The 19,570-nt window shown below is 37.8% G+C and overlaps 1 protein-coding gene across 1 annotated transcript in view; it reads right to left on the reverse strand.

Annotated features, from left to right (window-relative positions):
- Positions 1-15,097: 15,097 nt before the first annotated feature.
- The window catches only part of FRMPD4 (FERM and PDZ domain containing 4), a 312,762-nt gene continuing 308,289 nt past the window's right edge, over positions 15,098-19,570 (reverse strand). The window contains exons 16-17 of the mRNA XM_085321501.1: positions 18,138-19,412; positions 15,098-16,885 (exon numbers count right to left, since the gene is read on the reverse strand). Of these exons, the coding sequence (XP_085177627.1) occupies positions 15,534-16,885; positions 18,138-19,412 (2,627 nt within the window). The 3' untranslated portion in view covers positions 15,098-15,533. The remainder of the gene's footprint in view (positions 16,886-18,137; positions 19,413-19,570) is intronic.

Genomic DNA, 19,570 nt, shown 5'->3' on the forward strand with positions numbered 1-19,570 from the left:
ACTTCACCATTCCTCCCTCACCTCTGCTTGTTGCTTGGGCTTGGACTAATTTCAGGCCATGTCTCATTCTTTGATGGCTGTGCAAACTCTGCATCTTTTTTTCCTTTGAAACATTACAAGCATCTGATGCTTGAGGGTTGGTCTTGAAGACTGTTCAAGGATGTCTGATAGATTTGTAGTTTGGGGGTTTTATTGTTCTGTTTCATTGCCATTTTTGAAACAGAAATGTTCTCAAGCTTAAAAAATATTATCAATATTCACATGATAATTTTCTTCTGTGGTTATGTGAATTACTCATTTGACTTAGCACAGCTGGTTGGCAGATTGTGCTATTAAAGAGATATCAAATTAAGATAATTGCAAGATGTCTGCTTTTTTTCACTCAGTTCCAAATACCTATCCAGTATCTGCTCTGCAGTATGACAAGACTGACTGGAAGCTGAACCCTTAAAGACACTGTTCTTAATAAAATCTTCCAAGCTAAAATCTTTCAGATAAAGTCTTTCAAGACAAAACTGAAAGATGGTAAAAAAACACCYACATAATTATGAACATTGATTACAAATACTTATAACCAGGCTATTAACTGAAAAATGCTCAGGTAATCTGTGAAGTGTTCTGCAAGGATACATGAAAGCACTGGGCTCTTGGGAACAACAGCATCTCTAGGGCTAAGGCAGCAGACAGTATGTATACTGCAAAGTCCTGCACGTGGAGAGGAATAACCTCAAGCAATAGTAGAGGATGGGGGACAACTAGGTGGACAGCAGCTTTACAGAAAAGGGATTCTGGTGGGCAACAAGCTGAACATAAACCAGCAGCTGCAAAGGCAGCAACAGCGTCCTGGGGTGCATTAGTAAGTGTTGCCAGCAGATCAAAGGAGGTGATTCCCCTCCCACCCTCCTCAGCACTTGTGAGACTCCATCCAGAGAGCTGTGCCCAGCTTTGATCTCCCCAGTACAAGAAATGCACTGGCTCCCTGGAATGAGTCCAGCAGCTGGCCACCAAAGTGGTTAAAGGAGCAGCACACATGACGATGAAGAAGCTGAAGAGAAGAGGCTGAGAGGTTTGAGTTTGCTCAGCCTTTAGAAGAGAGGCTATCTACAACTTCCTAATGAGAGGTTATAGAGATGATGGAGCCCAACTCTTCTGAAAGGTGCACAGTGATAGTATGAGAGCCAATGGATGCAAGCTGGTACATAGGGAATTCTGATTAGAGACAGCAGAAACAGGGCGATCAAACACTAGAATACGTTGCCCAGAAAGACTATGAAATCTTCATCTCCTCAAAACTCAGCTGGTCTCAGAGCACCTTGACTTCCAACATGAATGATTCTATGACTCTGTGGTATTTTAGATATTGCAAGAGTAAGACCTTGTGGCTGAAACCCCGATATTTTTCTCTTCCTTCAGTTTCAGAATGCATACTACCTCCTAGTCTGTAGTATACATATTTTGTATGACAGCCTTGCATGACTGGGAAACAATCTTCTGTTACATCCATTGCTTTTTATGACTATTGCTTTCATCATAGGAATTCTGTTCCTCATTTTCATAGTAGAAAATTCTATTGATCATTACTCCTTCCTATCTTATTTTCCTGTTTTCATACTACTGCAAGTTTCTAGTGTTTCTGATGGAAGTTTTGAAAAGCGTGAAAATATCTTGATCAGTTTTATGTTAAGTAGTATTGTCCATTCAGTGAAACAGCCATATTGAGAAACTCAGACCTCAGTTCTGACTCCTCAACACTTTTAACTAAGTGAAATTTTCATTCTTCAGTTCTTTTCACTATGTTCTGAAGTACTGAAGTATGTATTCCACACCTTTTTTAGTGAGAGCTTTTTTGTTTTGATTTGGTTTAGCTTTTTTTTTTTTTTTTTTTTTTTTTTTTTTTTTTTTTTTAGAGAGAGAAGGATCAGGATAAAATTCATGAAGAATCAGAAGATATCCTCAAGGACTTAATCTAATAGAAGTGGGATAAATATGCAGTGTCAACAGATTGGGATAACAACCTTAATTACTGGCACTAATCAATGACAGAATGATTAGGAGCTACTGATATGCTGATACAGAAAAATGTAAATGAGATCATATTATGCACATATAAGGTACTGTCAGTAAAGATAGATAACTATCAGTGGCCTGATTAAGTTGATTCTAAAGTCTATTATATCAGAAGAGTAAAAGAGCTTGGTTTGTCAAATTTAGCTAAACCAAAAAAGAGGCAATATCTGGCTCTTTATGTGAGSTGGGAAGACAATGTCAAAAAAGTTGGAAGAGAACTGTTTGAAGTTCCCTGTCACAACAAAGATGAGTACTACTTCAATCTGGAAATTAAAATGAAGTTTCCAGTTATGGAAGGAGTGAAGTTGTATGATAGCTATCCAGAAGTAGCAGGTACAAAACCTATCTGAATGTAACTTTGTTTTGTTTTAACTCTAGAATATTGCTGAAGCAAAATGACATTAAGAGATCTTTAAAGGTCATAAATCAAACACTCACAAGTTTGGAAACCTCAGAATTAAACCTACCTCTGCAAAATTTAAATTGTCCTTAGCCATATACATGGGTTTCACTGAACTCTCAACTTCCGGTGCACAGGCTCTGGGACCAGCAGCATATGAATCAGGAAATGCAGAAGGAAAGGATACATGAAAAAAGGTAATAACCAGATACAGCTGTAGTGAATGCATCTCTGCATCTCTGATTCTATGCATCTCTGTCAAGGAGATCTAACATGTTGCTATTTCCAGGATGGCTCATATCAGCATTACCTATAGTTTTCCCTTTGAAGCACACACAAATTCAAAAAGCCTGCTTTTTCCCTGATTTAAACAAATCTCAGTTCTGACTCTTCAACACTTTTCACTAAGTCAAATGAGCAAACAGTAAAATCCGAACAGGCAAGCAGTGCCACTGCTTTAAATTAAAGGAAAAATTATCCACATGCTATGGAGTTGGTCTTAAAAAGTAAGGGATGTTGGAATAATATTTACTTTTTAATGTTCATACTGTAGAGATTTCTTGCAAATTGGACAAGAAAAATAAGTGGATTCTGTTTCTTTTGTAATTYTGCTTTTTGATTTTCATCTAAGAGACAACATTATGCTCTGGTGGTCTATTTGCAGGTCACATGCATAAAAAAARCTTTCAAGACTTTATTTCATTTCAGGCTTGCAGTCTTCTCTCTTCTTTTTCTGTTTGCAAAAGTATAATTCAAAAGAGTACCATCATTCTTAGCTGCCAGCCAAAACTGAACTAGGTCAAGAAGTGTTTGCAGGAGCAAACGCTACAGTAACTCTTACATAATAATGGTTCGGATGGAGCAAGACTGATGGGGTCTAGTCCTAGAAATGTTGTCATAGCATAGCACAACTTGATAACTTTAAGTATCTTTAACATTTCTAGATAAATTATTAATAAAAAAACAAACAAACTAATGTTTGCTCTTCAACGAACACTTCCTACAACTTTTTGTGCTTTTGTGCTGTAGAGCCAAAAGAGAGGACATAAGTTAATTAACAACTGTCTTACTGGAGTCCTACTGACATCATTGATGATGCACATTCAAAGTAAAGAATGAACATAACTGGACTGCTTTTGATGTAGTCCTTTTCTGAAGTGCACGTGGAATATTTTAAAACTATCAAAATGTACTTTTCTCTAYTGTCAACAAACTAAAAGCTTTTCAAAAATGTAACCTTCAGGAAGAGACTATGTTTGGACATTTTTAAGTGGAAAAAAAAAGATTTAACAAAGGTACAATATGCAAATTGAGTAGTTTCATGGAAATTGATATGCATCCTGAACAATGAATGTAAGTGAACGGCTGTTACAATACTACAAAATGGCTCATGTGAGACTGTGAGATTCATTTGAACAAAATCTGAGCATTGGAATCAGAATGTAAGAATCACAACAGTTGTGTAAACCTCTACCAAATTATCAATATATGCTTTTWAAAAAAGACAACATTTGCCAATGAAAACAGAAATAGTCGTTTGACTTCTCATTTGAAACCATGACATTATTCTTGAAATAATGTCTCGCATTCTCCATTTGCCTTTCTTTCATCTACCAGTTGAGTTATTTCTAATATAATTTACTAATACTGATCTGCAATTTATTTGATTCAGGAATTAGAAATATAAGAAAAGGTGTTCTTTTCCAGGTAGGAATCCTGCCCMCTCTAAATTTTGCAAAAATATGACTTATTTAAGCTTTATACAAATACTGATGAGGATTCAGAAATAACTGTCGTTAAACTGTGAACAATTATAAAGTGCTGTTGATCACTTCTATTTACGTTTGGTGCTAAACGAAATGTTGAGATTTGTACAGAATCTAAATATTCTCTTTCAGACTTGAAAACTTACTTGGTTTATCTCAAGAGCTGATTTACATGCTATGCTTAGGATGGAAGTGTATTGCGTGCATACAAGGAGCTCTGGCAGGCTGTGCGTRTGTTTCTAGTGCTGGGACTCACTAAGAGACAGTGAGAAAGCTGGCACACACTAACTCAACTTGGGGATTATGACAGTGACAAAATAAAATCACCACCACCACCAAGTTGTGGAGTATTATCAAAGTTATTTGTCAGTGCTGTCCCCTACTGACTCGATTATGCTTTTCAGAAGGGCTAATCTCATTCCATAAGACAAAAGGAGGGAGGGAAAACTCTATGAAAAAAATGCTAGGACTTGAAAAAAAAAGTATAAAACTTCATAGACCTTCTGAATCAATACATTTCAATAGCCTCATGATTTTCTGTGTTCTTTCATTTGCATAACAACATACAACTTCAAACATACACAAGCCAAGTATGAACATCTGAGCTAGTTATCTCTGGCTCCCTTGAGAATTCACCAGAGAGGAATGGACGCTTCCATGGTGCAAATCAATTTACTTGTTTTCATTTCCACTTGAGTAATGAGAGTTGCATATAGTAGTGCCTCTCTCTCTCCAATACGAAGGGAGCACAGTGTGACTAGCTCAGATTTGAACAACTCTATTAAAAGCATCTACATTCATATAGAGGAATACTAAATTTTCCTGTTTAACYAATCATAATGAAAATAGTCAGTTCCATTAACTATTCAGTAAGAGAAATTTATGAAATTCGAGCACTTTGAATGCACTTCAGCAAGTGATATTTAGCCCTAGAAAGTCAAAGAAAACCTTTCATATTATTGAGAGTTCTGGAACTGTTGCTTACTGCTCACTGCCAAATTGAGCTGTAATTTCATTCTTTATCAGCCTTTGGAAGATACATACTCTGTTCAGTCTCAAATTAGTGGAAAGAGCAAAGAAAAGAAACTGAGTTTGGAATTACACAGCATGAAAATTGTGAAAAGTGTCCATGTAAATTTTTACAGTCACAGCAGCTTTGACAAGACTTTCCTACATGTTCTCAGAGTGTATTAAAACTTTATAAGCAAAACATTAATTAAGAAATAWGAGCACAAATAAGGCAAATAGTTAACCATGGAAAAAGCCTGAAAGGGGATATATGTTGTAACTAGTGAAATGACAGTCTCAAATGGATATTAATAGTCACACATCACTTGATCTGAATGCATTTCTTCTGGAGAAACAATGTGCCTACTGCCTTTCAAGGCAGTTTGTTGAATATAAGATGGGAGCTATTGACAGTGAGAGGTGATCAGATGTTACCAGCAAAAGTGAAGAGCAAAGAACCTTCACAAATAGTGCAATTGATGCAAATTAAAATTCAGAACAGTACAAAGTGTGAAGACAAATGAAGGAAGATTCATCTCCCTATATTCACCAGTGAGACTGAGCTGGTTGTCCAGGTTCTCTAGATCATCAATGCAAAGAGAGAATAAGGCAGGTCCAGCAAGTGATTTATCTCACCCATTTTTGAATGTGCCTTAGGAGATGACTCTTTCTCTCCCTGCACTGACTGTAGAGTGTTTAAATGATTTATACCTGATACCCAGCATTTAGACAACTAAAGTCAAGCAAGATGAATTCTACCCTGGAGACTAACAACAAAAACGTTCACTGTAACTTAGGACTTCCTCATTTTTAATTGACTGAGGAGAAAGAACCGAGCATACTAGTTATTCATAGAATGACTACAAACCACCAGTGTGCTTCAGGCACGAAAGGCAAATGGGGTCCTGTGATGTGCAAGACAAGAAATTCTCCATGGATGGAGAAGTAATAACACAATTACACAAACATGGGCAAGATCTCATCTGGAATTTGATGTACAAGTATCAGTGAGAGAAGAGAACCATTTAAATCAAAAATATAGTACTAGAATGAGGCCTTTTGTCCTAGATTTCAATTAGAAATTAAAAATAGGTCCCTAAACCTTAGATCAGTGATGGTCTGTAATAGACTTCTAATAAGAAAGATACCATCAAAAGCCCAAAYGCTTTCAAGATGGGTCCTGATGTTACCTGTCTGCACTGAGAACTCATAGTAGACTCAGTGAGCAGAAGACACCTTTCAATTCAAAAGTCTTAYAGCTGTAAGAGAGAAAAATGATGCAAACTATTCTGTAAGTAAAAAGCCTCCCATGATATTCATGTCTACCTTGACAAGTACAAATGGGGACAATCAAGAAGAATACCATAATTTTAAATGAGATTTCTCTGAAATAAGYTTTGCAAAAAAAATTGCAATTTCCTGAGTTTCAGAAAAAAAGCAAGCCAAAAWAAACAATATACACCATAATAATATCTTCAGATTTTTAAAAAATAAGTTGTCAGTGAGTAACACAATTAAAAAGAATCACATTTCTTTTAATGATTTTTACTSATAATACTAAAATTGTTTTGGGCACCTTTGTGTAGAATCAGTTTCCTTTTTATCATCTAGTAGTCAATTTGCCTTGTTTATATAGGTCTTTCATGTAGCAACAGAGGAGAGAAAAATCCTTCAAAACTATTATTTTTTTTAATCGGTATGACAAGAACTCAGCATCATAGCATTGAAAACTACTTTATGAAACATGAAAAAGGACTTGATTTATAATCTTACCAGTGGTGAAGGCTGAGCRGACTGCCTCTACAGAGATGCTAGAGCTTCCCAAGGTTCTTCATGATATTCTCCGCGTTTTAGTGGAGATCCCTGAAACTTTCCCTCCAGATGCACCTTTTCCTCCTGGAGGGCATGGTGGCAGGAAACTCCTCAAGGCATCTCCAAGACGAAGTTCTTCGTTTTTATTCTATGGAAGGAACTGATTTGGCACTGTATTTTACATGAAGTGCAAGCATTGTACAAATGAAGCAACTGAAAGGCATAACATCGTTTGTTCTGCTGCATATCTGTCATTACTTACTTCGTGAAGAATGCATTACTGCCTTGCTCACACTGTTTGTCCATATATTTAATTTTCTTCTATGTTGTTTTAATGATTTAAAGAAAAAATACGGCAGTGAGCGTTTTCCCTTTTAGAAGGCRGGAACTACTTTGAAAGCATAATCCTGTGAAGCATCTTTGTTGAGAAACACACCCAATTCACCTCTTTTACTGTGCAGTAAGACATGTTTTTCAAGTGCTAAAAAGTTAAAAATAACTGGGGGGAATAAAATAGGAGATAATAAAATCTGGCCCAAAAATACACTGTTAAACTAAGAACAATTAAAAGTAAGTAACTGCAATGTATAAAAGAAAATTGAAGTCATAGTTACAAAAAGCCTGTATGACAAATAGCTTGTATATAAGTGTCTAAGTCAAGTAGTGTCCTGTGTAGGTAAATATGCTTCAGGGACACTGAATTTGTTGACACTGGAATAACGTGGCTGCTTCAAACTGATTGTTCAGCACTATTAAGGAGAAAGTCAGTTGTTCAATTAGTGCCTATAAATGTACTTGCTTGTAAAATTGACCTAACGTAGAAGCCCTAAAATAAATATTCAGATGGGGCTGGGAAACTTAAAAACTTTCCACTGAAATATGCTGACTTTGGACTAGAACTAACAGAGCACAAGCAGTTTTCTAAAAGGGGAAGAAGTAAGCATGATTTTACGTACCCAAAATGATTGATGGCATCAGTCTTTTGGGCTGTTCTTGCACATTCAGGAGGTATCAGAAACTGCAGACATGACAACAGCATGACCATGCTTAGCAAAGTACAGACTAGTCCGTRCCCCCTGTATTGCAAACTCAGACATGGACTAGACCCTCAGTTGAGGGCCATTCATGGCCATTTCACCAGAGAGAGAAGATTCAAAGTAATATTCTTTGACATCTCTTTTAAGCAAAAAGAGCCTTGTCTTAAGGAACTCAGCACTTCTAGGGAAACCAAAGCCTGGAATTCAGGTTGTCAGTATTAACATCTAAATATGCTGACCTCAAATCTCTYCTAGATAAAAACTTTGTTTAGGATTAAAGTTTAGTGCACAAAAAAGAATTAGGCTCTCAAGGATAAATTTACTGATGACATTTGCTGTCACCCTATGTTGCCATTTTAATGACATAAGCAATAAAAAGGAATCTTGCAAAGCACTGCAAAAAAGGATTTACAAAACATCCTTTCTTTCTGAAGAACCACTTGAAAAATTACATGGTAAAACCATTGTGTAACATCTCAGTGTCTCTTGTATTAAATGATGACAAAAGAAAGTTGTATTTTTCTATTACCTGTTGTTGTTACCTGTTTTCTGCAAATTCTATATTAGACGCAACTATCTTCCTTTGTCATCTTGTTAATAGTAAGAAACAGCAGGAATATTGTTTATTACTGTAAGCTTAATTCCATCTTTGCAGATRCTGACTGCTTTCCCATGATCCTCAATGGCAATTCACAGGTGGAACAAAAATAGCATTTGGCCTTCAGGAGAGAAACATGACTTACCAGTAGTTCGTCTTCTCCAAGATGTGTGTCTATATATAAATTTGTTCTGTAGGTACACCTACACTTTATCACTCCAGACTGCACAGCTTTTTCCCTTTACAGTAACCATGGAGGATGTAGTCACATTGCTGTCATCACCTTTGGCACATTGGCACAGAAAATAAAGCATGTCCTAAGCAATTTTGATTCTTTCTCAGTCACAGAGATAGAATCTAAAACACTAAAGAAAATCATGCTAATACAGAGTACAAGATAAAAGTCCTCTCTTTCTTTCTTAAATTAATATTCATGTGTTTATTCCCACTGTGCAAATTTATGCAATTACTCGCCATAAACTATCTAGTAGAGGCTCTTCAAGTTCCTCATGCAAATAGCAGTTGTAGAAGGGCTCTACAAACAGCTGTGATGAGTCTTGAGGCCTTAGAGATGCTTCAGAGGTGCCTGGGGAAAGAGTGGCAGACACACAACAGTATACTAACTCAACAGCCACACAGAAGTAGTGTAATCTCAGCTGGAAGTATCAACTTCAAAGTTTTACAGCAAATACTGAAACACCCCACCATCCATTTGAATAACCACTGGACCTGCCACACAAGTGAAACATGAGTGCTTCACCTTGACTGAAACTCTGGCCACAAAGGGCCTGGAGGAAATGCTCTCACCACACTATAAGGGAAGATCCAACAGACAGTCTGACACAGCACTGCTGTCATGGAAGAGTGCTGGTGCTTCCTGATGCTGTTGGACACAAACAGATCTATGTCAGTGACACCACTCACGGATCCTCTTGGAGACCTCAAACAAGTTTGTTGAGAAAGTTGGGGGTGGAGGGTCAGCAGAAGAACAGCTGCTAAACAAGTCCAGTTCTCTGTGCACTTCTGCCAAGAGCCAGCCAAATTTTGGCAGAGAAAGAGAACTGGGCACCCTCCAAAAGTTAACAGATAAAAAATAGAGTAGTTGGGTAGTCAGTTATCACTTGAGCAAACACCTTGAAATATGATGGAAAGCCCTGCATGCAGCTCACATGAGCTGGAACTCCATGATACTTCTGTGAAGCTCCCAGTCCTCTAGCCAGTCCTTGTTTGATCCTGTTGACCAAATGGACTGGTCAAATGCAGAGGGAATGAATCTAATGGCAGCACTTGGAAAAATGGAGAAGATCTGAGGGTCACACCACACTGGAAATTAGCTTGAGGCTGCCACCGCAAGAGAAAGCTTTCATACCTTGAGGAACAACAATACTGACTTAGGAACTTTGTCTTTGCAGTAATCCCTTGATTACTTAGACYGAAAAGTCCTGACTCCATCTTACTGTGGTGGAAAGGTTGGGGAGGAAGTATCTCCCTGATGTATGTATCTTAGGTGAACCATTTCTGGTTGCTTCCACTTCCAGACGTTTCCACCAATGCCAGGGATGGTGGCAAATAGTCCAGTTTGGTTAATATTAGCGTTCGGCAGTTTCAGGCTCCTGGATCAGAAGAAGCTATTAACYGAACGCCTGACTCCTTCCTGTCCCATTTTTAAAAGGATAGCAAAGGGAGCACACAGGAACATGGCTCATTCGGAGGCAGTGAAGACACATTCTATGCAGGTGACAAGTTATAATTCAACACTCACATATCAGAAAAGGACAAAAAGGTAAGCTTAAAGAAGGCACTGATGTAGATTAAACAAGCAAGGAATAACTTGCTTCAGCACTTAAGAAACACTGAAATAGCTCTAGGTATCTTCTGCCTTATATACCATGTGCTAAGAACAAGASATGGGCGCAAGCGCAGGCCTCATAAACAGCAAACATGCACCAAACCTTAGCAAGAGGGTGCACATAAGATGAGTGTAAATGAACAATCATTTAAAGAAAAAATTTAGAAGATCTTTTTAGTGAAGTAAGTAATAGAACATGCTCCTTTTTACTTCTACATAACTCTACGCTGAGCAGTGCTAACGTGCAATACTTATTTTGTCAGAATGACAAAATGAACACACACTTTGAACAAGTACAAAGTGACTTTAAAATGTGACTAAATAAGGTCTATTGCATAAAGACATGCCATCAATAACACAGTCTTTCTTCAGAATAGAAGTGCATTTCAAAACCAATACTGAAGGCTTTTTTTTTAAAAAAATACTATGGTAAAACAGGCTACTGGGTTAGTTTGCTTTTAGGCTTTTTTTCCCGCCCATATTAAATCACAGACTAGCATCCAGATTTTGCAAGTCTACATTTGCTCTCATGTTTAAGTCTCCAAACATTGTTACTACTGAGTCTCATGAATTTTCACCCATCAGCATCTCTCAAATATCACCAGTACTGACAGAAAAGTTCACATTTTGCCTTAAGAACACCTACAGGAAAATGGAATTATCCATTTTTAAATTTTTTAAAAGAGTGAATGCTTCAGACTTTCCACTTCTTTGGCCCAATTTAGTTTTGAAAACAAAATGGTGACATTCCATAGGTAACAGAGTAGAAGCTTGTGATCACTGTGCTGTATTATTTTGCTTTCTTTTTATGCAGAACAACTACATCTGAACTTGAAATGGCAAGTGATAAACACCAGTTAATGTCACACCTCAGCAATAAGCTATCATGAAATTAGACGTCACACACATGCCATGTTTTTATTCTGTACTAGTTTAATGCTTAGTGCAATGAGGCTCTAGCTTTTAACATATGCTGCTACAATACTGCAGTTATAGCCTATAGAGCTAATTCATCCTTAGTAAAATACCATTAACTTTAACTGGATTTCAGGGTAGTCATAGGGACTCACATCCAAAATTGAATGAATGACTCAAGTCCATTTCCCACCTTCAAATAATATATAAAATAGATTATTTTACTTTTTTGGCATGCAGTGAAGTATGGAGCATTCTGGATTTTCCAGTGATGATGAACAGATTAAGTTTCTATTAAATGGAAGAAGAAATGGAGGTATGCAGCTTTTTTGGGGGGCTACTAAGATGATTAAGGGGCTGGAGCATCTCTCACATGACAGATGGCTGAGGCAGCTGGGCCTGTTCAGCCTGGAGAAGAGAAGATGGAGTGGAGATACTATCAATGTGTGTAAGTATCTGAAGAGAGGGTGTAGATGGGGCCAGACTCTTCTCAGTGGTGCCCAGAGATAGGACAAGAGGCAACAGGCAAAAATTGAAAAACAGAATTTCCAACTGAACATGAGGAAAAACTTCTTTACTGTGAGGGTGACTAAGCACTGGAACAGGTTGCCCAGAGAGGCTGTGGAGTCTCCTTCTCTGGAGATATTCAAAAGCCATGTGGACACAATCCTGGAAAACATGCTGTAGGTGACCCTATTTGAGGACTACATGGACTAGATAATTTTCAGAGGTCTCTTCCAACCTCAACCATTTCGTGATTCCCTGATTTGCTTCTCAATTTCAAAAGTGCAAATTTTGTCAAAAGTTATTGAAGAAAACAGTCTGAACTCAGGGACTTAAAAATGAAGATGCTTGTCATTTTGTCAAGCTAAAAACAACTAAAAATATAGTACAGTATATGGCAGACAAAAGTATCTTATTTAATACTTTATTACTGTCCTGGTGCAAGAAATACTAATGAAATTTTCCTGATGATACAAAGTTGAAGCATATAGGTAATGCAGGAATCAATTAAGATACCACATAGGAAGACAACGACCCCTTAACAGAACTGGGTTATAATTCAGTAGCAAATGATATGCAAGGTCATGCACTTCAGAACTATAAACAATATTATTATCTGAGAATCTCCTTAGCTGGACAGGACAAGGTGAAGAAAGATGGAGATATTGACTGACCAAGGATGATTTTGAGCCATCAACCTGACGTGCCTGTGAACATATATGATTCTAGGAGACCTCAGACAAAATATTTCCAGGACAGATTGGGGAATATCTATGCTATTGTACGAAGCTGCTGTAAGAGAGCATATAAAAGACTGCATATAATTCTATGTGGAATGCTTAGGAAAGAGATATTCACATGGTACCATTTCAGATACTGAGGGAAAGAGAGTACCTCTCTGCCAAGAGAAAGCTAGAAGAGCTTGGCAAGATGGTATTTGACATCAAAAGCAGAGAAGAGAACATGGTGAAGCCACTCCAGCAAGTCCAATGGAGGGTTGCCAAGCTGAGCTGGGGCTGGATGATGTACAAGGAGAGGCCGAGCGAACTGGATTTGTTCAGTGTGGGAAAGAGAAGGCTCACAGGAGACCTTATTTCTGCCTGCAACTAGCAGACAGGAGGATACACAGAAGACGGAACAAGACTCTTCTCAGAGGTGCACAGTGATAGGAGAAGATGCAACAGCCACAATAGGAACATGGAAAATTACTATTAGACATCATCTTTTTTTTTTTTTTTTTGCCATATTGGAAGAGGTGTCCAGAGAGGTTGTGAGATCTCCATCTTTGAAGGTGTTCAAGGCTCAGCTGGACATAGCCTTGAGCGACCCAATCTGATTAGACCTGCCTTGAGCAGGGGTTGGACTACATGGATTAAATAAGGGCCATTCCAACCTAAATTATTCTGTGATTCTATGAAAGTAAGTGAATTAAAAAGGAAAGAAAAAATCCTAATTAAACTGAAAGAAAATATTGCCACAAAAAACTCTGACTGCAATTGCCTTTAGGGAGCAAAATTAGCTCCAATCAGAAATGTTCTAAAACACTAGGGACAAGAAAAATCTAGCTAAAGTTGAAACGCAACTAGATCAATTTATAAAATGGAGTATGAGGCATTGTTGTGGAATGGCAAGGACTAGACTAGCAACCTAGAAAATGCCACATCCCTATAATCGACATTGATGTTTAGTTGTGACACTTCTAAATCTGTTTCTGAAACTTAGTATTTCCAAATCCCTGAKGAAACTTTTACAAAACTCACAAAGAAGTAAAGGAATATGCACCAATACAGTAATTCATTGATTTTTTTTCCCCCAATACAAAATACTCAGATACTACGGAAAGAATTTCAGTCATGCACACAGCAAAGAGCAGCACAGTGAGCCCCACTCTCAGGGTGCCAGGACAAGAGTGCTGAATATGCATAGAGCACTATGTGGGAGCAGGCTGTTGTCACCCCCCACCCAAATAATTCAATCTGCAGCCTACCTCTAAGCTGCCCTCAGGAATGGGTCTACATGTTAATGAACTGGTCTAGGAAAACAGATTCTGTTCCTACAGACAGCAAATGGAGCTTCTGATACTGAGTTTCTGGAGATGCTTCTCTGCAGTCAATGTCTTGATTTCACAATAAATTTCGCACTATGTAACAAAATATTTCCTTAACAAAAGCTTTAATTTTGTTGTTTTACTCTTTCTAGTTTAGCAGAGAAAGCTTCTCTGGATAAGCTGAGTGGAAAAGTTTTCAAAACTGAGTGTTATACTCTTTACGTATGACATTACAGAAAACAGATGAAAATTACCTACATCAGTTTGGAGGATGGTATTCAAGTGTGTCTTCACTTTTGCTGTTCTTGAATAACTCAGAAGTTTGAAAGATGACCTTGTTAAAGCCTMTTTCTCACGTGAAACTGAGAGCTTTTGCTTTGGCTGTCTCTCAAATACAAGGCCACAAAATGTTTTTCAGAAAGGTTCAGACAGGGTAGATTATTCACAAACTGCTTTGTTGTTACTTACAGAAGTACTGTCTCTGGCTGGAAACATTTCAGAGATATTTATTGTATTCTGAAAACTTCATTTTATTTCTAACTTATTTACAGTTAAACATTCAGAATCGTAAAATATGAAGTATAAAATATTTAACAAAATAGTTGCAGTTCATGTTGTTCAGATGCACCATAAATATATGATGAAACAGTAAACAGCATAGGAATTTCCTGATGGTCCTCTCTCTCGTTTAACAAAGCAAGGAGTTTGCAGACCTGCCCTATACATTCTCATCTGACCTGTATGCCATTGACCTTTCCTTACAGAAAGAATATCATCACTCTGGTTTTTATGTCTTCACTCGGTCTCCCATAGTTACCATTACTGTCTGAAATGCAACATTGTAACATTCAATACCTCAGATACTCTCTGAAGTTGGTATTTTCAATACTTTTTTTTTTTTTTTTTTTTTTTTTTTTTTTTTAAGAGAACTTCCTAGAAAAGAAGAATCAGGTAATTCAGGCAATATGAACAAAAGAGTCATTTATTATATATATATTCTCTAGTAAGTTATAATAGTCTCTTGGATTTTAAATGTCTTTTTACTATTTTCAATGCTTAAAAATTATAATTTTAAAACATTAAATATTGTGTTATATACATTATGATTTTATTTCCTATTTCTAAACATGGAGCATTCTCCAAGGGAAAACTTGGATGAAACTGAAAACAACTCCTTTGACATAACAGGCTTTAAAAGTTCACTTCATACAACCATAAATTTGACTATATGAAAAATAGCCAAACATTAATTTGCTCCTCTATGGGTTYTTTGTTTGTTTGTTTCTCTGCTGCTGGGGAGAGGGGTTTTTTGGCTTTTGTTTTTGTATAAACAGAAGGACAGATCTGGTCAGTATTTTTATCAGTGTTCAGTACTTTAACTTCTTTTTTTTTAATCTCATACCTATTTTATATAAAATAACAAAATATACAGAGAGAGCTGAGTTTGTTACATTAGTTCATACACATACAGTAAATAAAAGTTTTTATGTATGGCTTTGCAAAGGTAGATTATGAAGTGACTTTTGTATTTTATTTGTTTAAAAGCATTTTAAGAGAACGTGTTAGTGTGCTTACAATAGCGGCCATGGTAGTCGAATGTCGAGCCAAGAGTTTAATGCTAGGGTCACTGGAGGTCTTGCCTGACACTGCTTCTGCAGCTTTCAGAAGACAAATGTAGTTTATTACAACCTCGTCTATCTTAGCTATAATTTCCTGCTGCTGTGTTTCAGAGTTCATAACTTTAACTAAACGCATGCAGGCTTCTGTTAAGCAACAGAGTACTTGAAAGCTGGAAGTCATAGCTAAAAGCATTTCCTCAGGGCTTTTATCAGCCATGGCCATTTTCCTGCAGGCACTTCCCAACTGTCTCGATTCCATAGATAACAGTTGTTTGTACTTAGAAAGTTTAAGGTCATATGTTTCTGGATGTACATCTTCTCTCTTGCCCATACTTGCTCGGACCAGTGAGAGTAGCTCATTGGCATCCTTTTGTGCTGCAATAAATCCATCAGGCATTGCATATATCTTCTCTTTCATTGCATTTATTCTTGTGATTCGTGCATCAAATGCCATGTCGTTGAGATTCACATCAATTTGGCCACCCTGGACATCAGCACTGCTCTTCTCATGTGCATTAATTACCTCATCTTGCAGGGGCTCAACAGCTTTGGGGGACTCCAAGACTTCCTGCTCATTTTCGGTGGAAAAAGATTGGCCAAATGGTTCTGCGAGCTCACATGAGACCTGTGGTTCGAAGAGACATGAAAACTGATTGCTGTCTCCGTCATCTTCATCATCATTGTCATCGTTTCCTCTGCTTAGGAAACAGTAGCTGAAGGGGCCACGACACCTCCAGGTGCTGGTATCCAGCTTTCGCAATGGCAACGTCCGATACTGCTTGGAGTCCTTCTGACTGGTGCTTGTGCCTGTACATCTCTTACTGTCCTTCCTATCAGTGCTGACATACACACAACTCTGGGAATAACTTTTTGACAGCTTTTTGCCCAGGGGAAGTTCCACCCTTCTCTCTGATTTGGGTTCCTCTCTTTGGGTGATATCGAGACATTTCAAGCTGACTGCAGCTGCCTTCTTTTCAAGCAACATCTCGATGCCTGCAGATCCTCCAAYGCTGCTGCTGCTGCGCCTGAGCACTTTCCTGTTGTGCGGCATCCTGAGGCTTCCTCCTATCATGTCATATGGCCGTAAACTAACTGTTGCCCCACAARCCTGATTTACTTTGGGAATGTCACAAGAGTCTTGATTTTGACTTGGCACCTTTGATTCTGATAGCATGGATGATAGCATGATGGAGTCAGCTAGAGGCTGTCTAGGAAAAGCTGTAGGAATGCCTCCTTGTCTTCCCTTTTCAGGCTCTGTGAAAGCTACACTAGGGGTAGTAGAAGAGCAGACAGAATAATTAAGCATCACCCCGATAACATTCAGAAACTGAACTTTTAAATATCTTTARTGCTCAGGCCAAATGGATTCATGGTAATTTCCAATGGTCTCCATTCCGCATAATGTTTCACAAAAGAATCATTAATACTTGCTTGTGTCTTTTGCATTTCATTAAGATGCCTTTTAAAATCCATCAACAAATTATAACTTATGAATAGTTAGCTGTTCCTTCTCTTACAATACACTCATTTAAAAAGAAAGGAAGTACAAAGACATCTACTTGGAGGATTCCTACTATATAATTAGAGGAATATTTTCAGATTAAAAATTCTTTATGTAACTATACCTGAGAACATACAGAAAACTGCACTCATGGTAATTTTTGTTCTGGTTATGTGTTTCTTTGGCAGAGAAAATACATTCTCATGCAAGCTCATTTTTGCTCCTACTCCACTCTACTTTTTGATTTTCATGCATTCATGCAYTACTGGTACATGTGGATTGCAATCCAGGAAAAAGGGAAATGTTTAAAACCCAACTGAAAGCATTCCCAATGCTATCTCTGAAAAACTGTACACTTTTTAATAACATTAATTTCATAAAATCTCTGAAAGCTGGGAACTTAAAATGTAGTAATGGTTCTGGATGTAGTTATTCTTTAAGGAAATATCTACAATCAGATGCCAAATTAAACACATGCTTAACAAGATAGTGACAGATTCTCGTCCTTACAGTTAGTGACTTTTATTCACACTGGCATGTTTTTGTCAGCTTACTAAAATATCATATAATATACACAATAAATGAATCACAGGTTTTTCTCTGCTACATTGATATAGCTTCTGAAGTCATCTTACAATTTGACAAGTATCCAGGAACTCAAACAGAACATACTAGATGAATTTTGGAGACGATTCCAAAGAATACTTTCTCCTATAGGCCTCTCCATCAATGTCCCCAAAATAGTAAATCTAAAATGTGCAGAAAATATGCTTAAAATTCATTTTTTAATTGTAATGAGAGATTTTTAAAAAATTAATCTTTGTAAGCAGCCCATCAGAACAACTCAATACCTTATAACTAAAATGAATAGAAGCATCGAAAGCCTGATTTGACTACTTGCTGTAGTTTGTTGCTATATTTTCAGATAAAGATAACGCAAATATGATATTTAGTTCTCAATCTTAACATGCAGCTTTAAAAGTAAACAAAACAAATCCTTTATTACTGCTGTACCTGTAGTTTCTTTTATCTTGGGGATCCGATGACATCCTTCTCTCAAAGTGCCAAACAGTGGTTCAGCATTAATTGCTGAATGCACGACAGGCACTGTCATTCTGTGACACACAGCTTCAGGCTGCTGATGCAGGTCCTTGTACATTGTTCCATGGTTTGGAAGAATGGCAGCTCTTTCATCTGCTGGAATATAGGCAATACCCTTCACTGATGAGTCAGAGATAATGTGCTTAACATCAGAGGTACAAAGAGGAGATTCAACTGGGGTAGCACATGTGCTACTGCCTGTGCTGCATCCTGCATCCACTGAAGAGCACTGAGAGCTTTGCAGTGAGAAATGGCCTTCACTTTGCAAAGATGACATGCGCTTAGCCAAATGATATTCACAAAGTCTAGCTACGCTCTGCTCAGCTTCTGGAAGCTTTGAAGGATGGTCATCTGCAGATAAATCAGTATCTTCCATGTCATTTAGGTCTTTGGCTGAAGACACAGGAGTCATATCTGACATAAAAGTTTCACCTTGGCTAAGCCCTGAGGTATCATCCTGATCCACCTCAGGATCCACTACATCCTTACAGTCAGTTTCTGTTTTACCAAGGACAGGAACTCTTGGAAAAGTCTTCCCATTGACTGTTTCGGGGCTTGGCTTCTCTGCTGCCCCATCATCAGTAGCAGCATACCATCTTTGGCGAAAGGCAGTTCTCTCCACATTGAAAGTGCTTATGCGTTGAGTGTCTCTTGCTGAAAGAGTTCCAAATTTAAGTTTTAGATCTTCRTCAGTCTCTGCTTTTTTAGTTCCCTGTTGCTTTTTCACAGTAGCACTGCCATCAGAGGGTGCTTTTACTTCACTGTCAGTCATCTTATTTTTCCTTTTACTAGTGCAAGAATATACCAAGGATCCCATGTGCAATTTGCTAAAATAATCAGTGACAGATTTTGTTTCCATGGTCTCTGGCTCCATTTCCATGTTATCTGAATGAAGAATCTGCTTTGAAGGCACAACTTTTGATTGTATTTCTGCAGCCTGACGACCAGCCAAAGGCTGTGAGGACTTCATGCCTGGGCCTCCGGTCTGACTCTTAGCAATGGGAAATTCAGTCTGCTCTTCCACAAGGGGTTGGTAGCCTTCACTTGTGGTCAAAAACATACGTGCAGTGTTTTCTGATTGTTTCTGTGCTGCGGCTAGTTCAGAACTTTCAGTCATTTCAGAGGAATTTGTTTCATTGCCAGAATCTGAAGATGACTCAGGGCTATATGCTCGCAAGATAGCTACACCTGCAAGCCACAAAAAATAAGAGTCAATTAATGACAGCAGCTGAAGTACCTACATAAGTGACAAGCAAATGAGGTGCGTTAGATACAAAAATATGCTGGGTAAGAATACTCTGACTTTATTGCACAGTTCCCGGGACAGGTAACTTAGTAACACAATG

The sequence above is a fragment of the Rhea americana genome, unplaced genomic scaffold, assembly GCF_003343005.1.
Source record: "Rhea americana isolate MKP2758 unplaced genomic scaffold, rheAme1 scaffold_7, whole genome shotgun sequence".
Classification (NCBI taxonomy): domain Eukaryota; kingdom Metazoa; phylum Chordata; class Aves; order Rheiformes; family Rheidae; genus Rhea; species Rhea americana.